We start from the raw sequence: 10,257 nt of genomic DNA, 5'->3' as shown, positions 1-10,257 counted from the left end.
AGGTGATATGCGATTTTTTTAAATACATTTTTTAGGAATACTGTAATAGTATAAAGAATACACCGCCATATGCATAACTTCTGAGTAAAAAAAAAGTGTACTTTTTTTATGCAATCAGAACAGTGGGATCTGCATCTGCATTTATCAGTCTCTGTAGCATCAACATCGTAGCACTACTTTGAGAGGGTGCATAGCTTTGCAAATATAATAAAGTATTGACTGAGTTAATCTTTGCATGTAAACTATTAATTAAAAATTGATACAGTATCACAAAATAAAATATTGCATTATTCAATTTTTTTCTATATTTTTTTACACCCCTACCTAATTATGGAACTTGAGTCCCGTGATAACAGGTGGTCAACAGGCTGTTAAACCTGCATGTATTACTGTTGTATAGTAATAACATAGTAAATCTCCTCTGTGCTCCAGCAGTGATGATCATTAGTCACCAACATCTTGCTCAAACAAGGCAAGAGCAATCACTACTGTGGCGATATCAGTCACAATGTGTGGTGGACAGATGTGAAACAACGAGAGAGCAGTAGAGCAGACTGTTGGAGGCCTATAGAACAGCAATCAGGGTCCATCAGCCATTAAGAGCACTGTGCCTTTTCCAATACAACTTTATTTACATTTCTTGTCATTTAACTGTCCATTAATGTTGTAAGTAATTCTTAATTTTAAAGAGTTAGTGGTTAGCAAAACCAAAAATAGCTCTTTATGGCAACATCAGCATGACATATAGAGCAGAATACTGGCACAAACTATTCCAGCACCTTCATTACAACTATTGATACAGCCACTGAATTAGTAGCTTAACCGGTATAATGTCATAACAGATGATATTTTGACAAGTCATAGCACGAATACCACCGGTTATATTGTTAACATTAATGATGGCTGTATTCCAATGGGACATCATTAGTCTTATTAGTTCCACCTGGGCTATTCCTGCTATAACAAGTCAAAGTGTCTGCAGTGGAAGGACTATTAGAAAGGCCGGGTTAAACTGTTGGCTGACTTTGGCATGTAAATATAGCCAGTATTGAGTTCATGGACCACCACTGGTGATTGATTAGCTACTCATCATCTTCATACAGGACTTCATCTATGAGCACATCGTTGTCGTCCACAGGGACGTCCTGACACAGCTGCTCTTTGAAGGCCAAGGCGATAGTGTAGGGCTTTCCTTTGGGGTGTCTCATGCAGCGCTCCAAGTAGGTGTCATAGAAGCCCTTCCCTCGTCCCAGACGCTTCCCCAAGCGGTCAAAACCCAGGCCAGGCATCAAGATCAGGTCCAGACCTCCTTGAGAATGAGAGCAGACAGTCTAATCAGTGATAAAGGTCTGGAAAATGCCGTCACTCAAAACAAACGGTAGCTGGCCGGCCATAGTGAGCAGAAACCGGAAGATACAAAAGAGCAGAAAACGGCGGAGGGTCGGCGTGGATACGACTTGCACCCAGCGTGGTAAACACTACACATCCAGTAAAGTATGGAAACACTTTGGGTTTCACACATTGCAGGAAAAGCAGAGCTAGACAGAGCAGAGCTAAAGCTGCATGCTAACTCTGTCATGGACAGGAAACGTTATCGTATCGCGGTAACGTTGCAGTCGAGCCGGCCGTCGCTCTCATCTCCGTGGTCAAATGGGCCGACGCTACAACTGTAGATCACCCATATACAGTACTGACATTTATGTTAAATGCATTCAAACAGAGCCGACGGGCTCAACTCCTACGCTCAGCTTTCAAAATAAGGTGTTAACAAAGGGAACTGTATATACTACGGGTGTGACGAAATATTGTGCCACTAAATATCGCGATATAAAAACGTGACGATATGCATCGTCAAGATGAAAAACTGAATCGCGATATCACGGCGTAATAGGTAGTACGTACGTAGCGGCTCCGGGGCTGAAGCTGCAGCCTCTTGGTGATCAACACATGCGCAGTAAAATCTGGTCTGCCCTCGCCGAAATTGAACCAATCGCAGGCTTCTGTGTTGGCGCTCCACACACATCAACACACACACAGCGCAGTCAGTGAACAGCTGATCAGAGAGGCCGCGGTGGAGAGACGAGTTGACGCTACGCTCGTTGCTGTTAGTAAGTGCAATAAAACTTTGCGAGTGTAAAGCCAAGATACGTTATTACACCTGTTCAACAAGCACAAACACGATGAAACGGTTAAACATGGAGGAAAGCAACGTTTCAATCTGCTCTGTCTGCTGTCTCTCATCCTCCGCTGCTAAGTTTACACAAGACAGCGCGTTAGCTCGGTGGCTGACAGCTGTTAGCTCGGCGGCTGGCTAACAGCCGTTCCCTCGGCGGCTGACAGCGCGTTGGTATCGTATCGTATTGAGATGGTGAACCCAATACTGTGTATCGTATCGTGAGCTGAGTGAATCGTCACACCCCTAGTATATACAAAATACATCTATGGAAATAAGATTGATTGGATTATATTCACCAGAGGTATGAAACATTACATGTCCCTTATAAATTAAAAATAAAATACCACTAATTTGTGAGGGAAATGTCTTTATTCTTTGATTTGTGGGTTGCTGAGAAAAAAAATTAAATAATGCCTGACAATGACTGATATATTTGACTTCAGGACATCTCTGACTACATACATGCTGAAAATCAAACAATCTTACTGTATTAATTTAGATATTTTCAAAAGTTAAAGACCCTACAAGTGTATGATTCAACTTTTCCCCATGGTCTAGTGTTAAAAAAGATAACAAAAATCGCAATGAATTGTAAGACAGTCAAGGACAGATACAAGATAACATAAAATCGTGAAATGACCACGACTTCTTGACGTGCCGCCACCACAGCTGGTGTGTGTGTGTGTGTGTGTATGTTTGAGAGAGAGAGAGAGAGAGAGACAGAGACAAGGGGAGAGGAGGTGGACTATTACTCACACTCATCCCGGTACTTGTTACTCAGAACGCTGATTTTCAAAAAGTCCACTAACAGCGCTGCATTTTCCATATACCCATACAGACGTTTATGGGCTTAATGAATGAACGAATTAATGAATTATCTTTATTTACATTGCGCTTTTAGTTGAATTGATTCAGTAGAATGTTAAATGTTAAAGCAAGAGGGTCGCAGGTTCAAATCCGGCTGGCATAAGCGGTTACGGATAATGAATGAATGATTCAGTAGATTCATATGATTTGAGTCAAATGATTCACGTTTTGTTATTTTTGGCATAGGTTTCATAAATAATGACACAGGTACTGCATTTAGCATTAAAAAAATATGCTCCAATCATAACATGACAAACTGCAGCCCAACAGGCAACAACAGCTGTCAGTGTGTCAGTGTGCTGACTTGACTATGACTTGCCCCAAACTGCATGTGATTATCATAAAGTGGGCATGTCTGTAAAGGGGAGACTCGTGGGTACCCATAGAACCCATTTTCAGAGTTGGTACCAATGGATTCCTTACCTTTTCTGTATCATATGATACCAGTATCTTCACTCTAGCTTTAAAACTCAGCAACAACCAGCTACAACCTCAAAATTGCAAGTTGCGAAAAGGCGTTTTATAGAAATTAGTGGTGTTAAAACGAATCAGCTGTATTATAGCTAAAAGCTGGAGTCGTCTTGAGAATAAACATCAGTGGAGAAGAGGTGTGTGACCTGTTAGAGGTTCAGTATGTAGGATCTGGTGGTATCTATCGGTGAGGTTGTGGATTGCAGCCAATTGGAGCCTCTCCCGTGTGCCAAGCATGTTGCAGAACCACGGTGGCCAACGCAAAAATGTGAATGGCCCTCTCTAGAGCCAGTTGTTGTAAGAGTAGCGTACCATAAAACTGCAATTAATAACCCGGGATTTTATTTGCTTCAATCACTTAACTCAACCCGATTTGAACTTGGGACAGGCGTCTATATGGGACGGGCCTTTAATTCCTTTCGCTGAAAGGGAGGAACACACCTAACAGGGCAGTCAGCAATCAACAGCACCATAAATCTGAAGGAATTATACTTTATTGGTCATGGTTTCTGTAAAATGAACTGTGCGATGAAATTGTGGAGAATCTAACCGATCTAACGATTGTCAAAACGTGTCGCCACACCGGCGAGGAAAAGGGATTCGACGTCCAATTGGGGCTCTGCTTTTAATTGAAGTTTTACGGAAGGTCACTTGGAGCAGAGGTAGGAAGTGAGTGATGAAGCACGAGAGAGAGAGAGAGAGAGAGAGCTGCGGTGACGGCAGCGAGTAACGTTATCGACTTCGGCCAAAGCAGGAAAAGTTAACAGAGTTTGGTTTGTCCGTTCTGGGCTACTGTAGAAACATGGCGGTGCAACATGGAGGACTCAGTGAAGAGGACCCGCTCCCTATGTAGAGGTAAACGGCTCATTGTAAGGTAACAAAAACACAACGATTCTTATTATCAGGTGATTATACACTAAAGAAAACATATACTTATTAATATTATATTACATTTCTGCCAATCACCCTAATTGTTACACACTGGTCCTTTACCAGCAATATGCAGATTCATTTGTAGACTGTGTAGATGATGATGATGATGTGTGTGTACATGCTGACCTGCAGCCAGTGCTTCCTCTCTGCTGTTGTCCCCTTCAGCAGGCTGTCGGATGTTCCATGATGTCAGAGGCAGCGTCTCCATGTCCTGCAGGCTGTTGAGCATCAACATGTCCATATGGCTGCTGCCGCTGCTCTCATATCTGGGAATGAAGCAGCTTTTACCCCGTTTAAACACGTCTTTGAGGATTTCCTCGGTGCGCACCTCATCGTCCATGCTGAGAAACACTGCGATCCTCTTACAGGACACATACTTGGGGTGTCTGAACAGCTAAAAGAAAATGCAGAGTAAGAGAAATTTAAAATCGTCAGCGCCCAGGAGCATGGGGGTCAAAATAAATAAATGAAATGAAGATTCTTATCTTCCATGATTGATTCGTAAATATTAAAGTTTCAATATTGTGTGTAACAAACATTATAGTTCCTCCGCAGTGAATGCGCTATATTAGAGCTGTAACGATAAGTCAGTTAGTCAAATCCTATACAGTTAGTCAAATCATATATATATATATATATTCTCGTTATCTTGTTGCATTGATTAAGGTGACCAAAATGGATTATACTACTTTTCTATTGAACTATTACTGGAGCAGATTTTACATCAATTTGTCTGTGTATTAAAGTAGTAAGATGTCCTTATATTTAGTTGTCATTTCTCAAACACATTTACTTTGCAGGGGGCAAAACTGACTTTTATAGACCAAACACTTCCTGAATATGGACCTGCAGACATCCAAAAGGGGCAACAGCTGCCAGATGTCGTGCTGGAAGGTTTTCTATGTTGTAAAGTCAAATATCAGATATGAGATAGAGCACTTCTACAATAGGTCTTACTGTAATTATAGAAACATGTTATTTCCAAACATTTGTTGTTAGGTACAACTCTATAACATGTTTGTAATTTAGAGCATTATTCCTATTATAATACTGTGAATAGTGGACATACTGGAAAGGTGTGTTAACAGTGAAAAAAACGTTGGCTATGACCTTTTGTTGAAACCGGTGTTTGTATGCCGATGAGTTTTAATGGATACTATTCAGTTGGCGTAGTTCCTACGTGTCCTGAACGAAGCACGACTGACGTAGGGCTGCAGCCAGGGATCAAGTCAGACAGAAATCTAATCGGTGTGCATTGAGCGCCGATAGGCGCTGATCGATTGTCTGCAGACCTTGGTCACCTCGAACGAGCCATGTTGTGAACAAGGTCTATATGTCCCACACCAAATAGTGGCGATAGGTATGGAGGACGGAACCTGCCAAAATAAAAAATAAATGAATAAATAAATGACTCAATAAATAAATATATATGTCGATAAATGTAGCAAAAATAATATTAAAAATAAATGTAGCCATTAATTAAAGCTTCAGTAGGCAGTATATTTTTGGCATCATTGGGCAAAAATTCTATAATAACCTTTCAGCATATTGTAATTCAAGTGTTCTGAGAGATAACTAGACTTCTGCTCCTCCTCATGGCTCTGTTTTCAGGCTTTAGAACATCTAGCCCGTGACGGGAGACTTTGACCAATCACAGGTCATTTCATTGAGAGAGCGTTCCTATTGGCTGTGCTACGGTCATGTGACCGGAACTTGCCGTTCCTTCACCAGATTTCACAATGGCGGCGGCGTCACAAACTTTCTCATTTTACAGCTAAACAATACACTACAAGATGATTCAGAGAACATCTGAAGAGAGAAATAGGCATTAACGTAACAGAATATTGATTCATATTTGATCAGCGCTGCCTAGTTTGACCGTTTGGTCGGCTCTCATAGACAGCAGATGTACAGCAGACCTCAAGATCAGCTCTGACTGCTTGTTTTCCTCCGGTATGTGAAAATCTTGCAGATGCCGTTAGGAGCACCGGAGGACACAGGAGAACACCGGAGAACATAGAGGAACATGATTTTTTTCATGTTACCTGTCTCATGTACTACTGTCACGATATAGCAACCGTTTTTTAATCATATTTGCTCCAATCTCACCTACTTCAGCTTTAACTGATAAAATGTGACATCAATTTATATTTCTGTTTTAATTCCCTTATTTATTTACTCTTGTTTATTGTTTATTTTCCCTTTTATTTATTTATGCATTTATTTTTATTTATTTTTGCACTTATATTTTATTTATTTTTAAATGTATGAATTTATTTATGTATTTATTTATTTATTTATTTCTGCACAATTATCCCTTTGCATTTCACCCCTTATTTATTTCCCCCAAACTTATTTATTTCCGTATTCTTTTCTTTATGCATTTCTGCCTCATTATGTAAATGAGGGGGCTGTCACTCAGCGTGTGTCATCATGGGGTCAGGATGCATGACTATATGCTAGTTAGCTAGCTAACAGCGCCTGCTTCTGCTTATCTACCTGTCTTCATTCCCGACTCCGTCCAGCGAGTCGTTAGCCTGCTGCTACTCCCCCTGCTGCTGCTTCATACCGGTACAGGTGTGCAGATCCCCCTCTGAAGCTGTTGTGCAGACACAACGTCAGTCTCCGGAAACGGCAGAAAACGCACCGTGCAGCGACAACGGCACCCTCACCATCGGACACGCCGCTGAGCTCGATGTCTCTATCATGAAACTCAGTGCCGTGCAGAGCGCCCAGCAGTCTAGCCTTTGCCATACCGATCCGGGCTCGAGCAGAGTCTGGATGCCGGTGTCACTGAAAGGCGCAGCGGTTCCCAGCGACGTCGGCCTGGAGGTTCCCACTCAAGCTAATCCTCGGGTAGTGGACTGGCGGTAGGTCTGCGAAACAGTTCAACTTCAGACGGCTGATCTGCACTCCTGTACCGGTATGAGGCAGCGGCCGGGGGGGGGGGGGGGGGGGGGAGCAGCAGGCCGTCGACCCGCTGTACAGAGACGGGAATGAAGACTGGAGTGCATAATGAGGCAGAAATGCATAAAGAAATGTAAAAAAAAAATGTATAAAGAAAAGAATACATAAATAAATAAATATAAAAATAAATAAGGGGTGAAATGCAAAGGGAAAATCGTGCATAAAAACATTAAAAAAATAAATACATAAATAAATATATACTTTCAAAAATAAATATTAAATAAATGGAAAAAAAGTGCAAAAATAAATAAATATATTTGAAAATTAATAAAAAAATTAATACATAAACAAATTAAAAGGGAAATTACGGGAAGAGTAAATAAATGAGGGAATTAATACAATGATAAATAAAGAAGCAAATTAAAACAGAAAAATCTGTTTATGTCATATCTTATGAATTAATGAATCGCTGAATGTATTTTTTATATTATTTTGCTACATTTAATGACATATTTATTTATTTATTGATTCATTCATTTATTTTTTATTCTGGCAGGTTTCGTCCTCCATACAAAGGGAGTCTACAGTTACCAAGGCCAACAATATGATAACGTAATAGTTGATTTGATTATCAGCTGTTGCATTACTGTTACTTACTGTCACTTCAAACTTCGGTAAGAGGAGCTGGACAAACTTATAATCAATTGAGCATGATTCAACACTAACATTATTTTATTTCAACCCACAGCCCACTTTAGACATGACATTGTTTACTGCCAAGGTGTTTTATTGTTAGAGGACCAAAGGATCGCAACATTTGATCTAAATGAGCGCTTCATGTTACTAAAGGTGTACGAAGAATTATAAAACTGGACCTATGAAATCATTAAAAAAAAGTATTTGGCCACAATCAAACAGCTGTTTCTCGTGTGGAAAAGTGTCGGTGGGTTTTTAGTATTAATTGGTCACATAGCTAGCAGATCTGACAGGCTGCTCTCCACCATCAGATCCTCCAGTCTGCGGTAACTGTCCGTTATCTTACCTGCCTCGACAGCACCAGAGACTGTCGGTGTTTCTCGTCGTCACTCAGCGCTGCGACCCGTCGCTTGATCTCTCTCCTCAGAGCTTGTTTAGCAGCCCGCAGGGCGGCCATGGTGTCCGGTGGGATCACTTAATATCAACTTAATGAGATGATGATTTAACAGACAGCTGTGTGAAGTGTGATCTGTTGTCAGTGAGTTACTGTAGAAGAAGAGACGTCGACACAGAGAGAGTTCTGCTGCCTTCCAGAAGTTAAACATTAACCAGTAGACTCTGTCAACTCAGGACAGGCGTTGATAAAACAACTAATGCCCACAGAGACTCTCAGACACTACAGTAAACAGTCCACACCAGGGACATGGTCACATGGTCCCATGGTCCAGGTCCACACACCGCGGGGATCACTACTGCGCATGTATGTGATGTCAGCCGCATGCCGGAAGTTTAGAAAGCCACTACCAAAGTAAAGGCCCAATCTGTATTTTTTGCCAGCCCTGTACATTCGTGCACACAACATTAGGATACTCCTGGTCTAGTTGCATTTAATAATAATAATGATTTAATTTAATAATAAACTGTGTAACAACGATGGAATTGTGGAAACATTTTTCAAACTTTAAAATTAAAATTAAAAAGTAAATAAACAATTTTAGGTTGATGAAATTAAGAAACAATAACAGCATTGTACTTTTTACAGAGTTCAGTTAGGTCAGGGGTCAGCAACCTGCAGCTTTTTAGCTCCTCTCCAGTGGCTCCCTGTGGATTTATAACTGTTTTTTGTATACATTTTAATTTTTATTTATCATTGTTGTAGGTGTATTATTGAGGAAAAAACATAAATCTGAGATTTCGAAAATAAAACCATAGGTTTATGAGAAAAAAAGTTGTCATATTATGAGAATAAAGTCAGAAGTTTACGAGAAAAGAAAGTCGTAATATTATGAGAATAATGTCATAAGTTTACGAGAAAAAGTCGTGGTATTATGAGAATAAAGTCATAATATTATAAAGTAGTAATTTTACGTGCTATTTTCTTTTTTTATTGTAAAGTTATGACTTTATTCTCGTAATATGACTTTTTTTCTCTTAAAGTTATGACTTTATTCTGTCAATTTCAGATGTTTTTTTCCTCGATGTGGCCCTAATACTCCGAAGTACATTTGCACTTGGGCCCTCACTGCATTAGACTTATATACTATATACTTAGACTATAGGCTGTGTTACCTTCATCACAATGCTCAAATGTTTTGCGGATCCAGACACATTTTTTTTTGTTTTGTTTTTGCCTAAAATGGCTCTTTTGATAGTAAAGATTGCTAACACCCGAGTTAGGTTAAGATCCACCTACTGTGAAATCCATAACATATGATTCATGTTCATATATGTTACAGAGCATGATATAATGTGCTGTATCAAATGATCACACAGGTCAGTTGCTCGTGGAATCGGTCAACATTAGGACCATTCATATAGGCTAACAATCAAGTGGCATACCTAAGCATTCACAATAATACAAACAAAATAAAACACTAATACGAAGGCATTGTCACAGTAAATACTTTCATGCAAAATAAATGTGAATGCAAAAGGAAAAGTTCAGTTCCTTCTTTTCACGCTGTGTAGTCTATATCATCATCAGCAATCTCTTTCAACCACTGTCTCACTTTGTTGATAACTTAATTAGAAAGTTTCCTACAAATCTTCCAAATCAATTCCTATTCGCATGATACGGATGTATTCTCTCCCATTTATTTTCTACATAGCTTGATTTATATCTTTATTTCATCATTATTTTATGTCTTCAACCTTTCTTATTTCCTTTAAAAAAAATTGAAAAACTTACTTTTCTTATATTACACCTT

General features: G+C 39.8%; 1 protein-coding gene across 1 annotated transcript; it reads right to left on the bottom strand.

Annotated features, from left to right (window-relative positions):
- Nucleotides 1-610: 610 nt before the first annotated feature.
- mthfs (5,10-methenyltetrahydrofolate synthetase (5-formyltetrahydrofolate cyclo-ligase)) lies at nt 611-8,790 on the bottom strand. The gene is made up of 3 exons (XM_074623896.1): nt 8,397-8,790; nt 4,574-4,841; nt 611-1,309 (listed from the first exon to the last, which is right to left on the bottom strand). The coding sequence occupies exons 1-3, from the start codon at nt 8,505-8,507 to the stop codon at nt 1,083-1,085; spliced, it is 606 nt and encodes a 201-aa protein (XP_074479997.1). The 5' UTR covers nt 8,508-8,790; the 3' UTR covers nt 611-1,082.
- Nucleotides 8,791-10,257: the final 1,467 nt, after the last annotated feature.

This window comes from Sebastes fasciatus, chromosome 2, assembly GCF_043250625.1.
Source record: "Sebastes fasciatus isolate fSebFas1 chromosome 2, fSebFas1.pri, whole genome shotgun sequence".
Lineage (NCBI taxonomy): Eukaryota > Metazoa > Chordata > Actinopteri > Perciformes > Sebastidae > Sebastes > Sebastes fasciatus.
The sequence above is the reverse complement of the archived record's forward strand: the minus strand, read 5'-3'. Positions and strand labels throughout refer to the sequence as shown.

Excerpts from the sequence above, each read along its gene's own strand:
- mthfs (XM_074623896.1), bottom strand. The coding sequence starts at position 8,507 with ATGGCCGCCCTGCGGGCTGCTAAACAAGCTCTGAGGAGAGAGATCAAG. Across the intron at positions 4,842-8,396 it reads CTCTGGTGCTGTCGAGGCAG|CTGTTCAGACACCCCAAGTA; the intron begins GTAAGATAACGG and ends ATTTTCTTTTAG. Across the intron at positions 1,310-4,573 it reads AGAGGAAGCACTGGCTGCAG|GAGGTCTGGACCTGATCTTG; the intron begins GTCAGCATGTAC and ends CTCATTCTCAAG.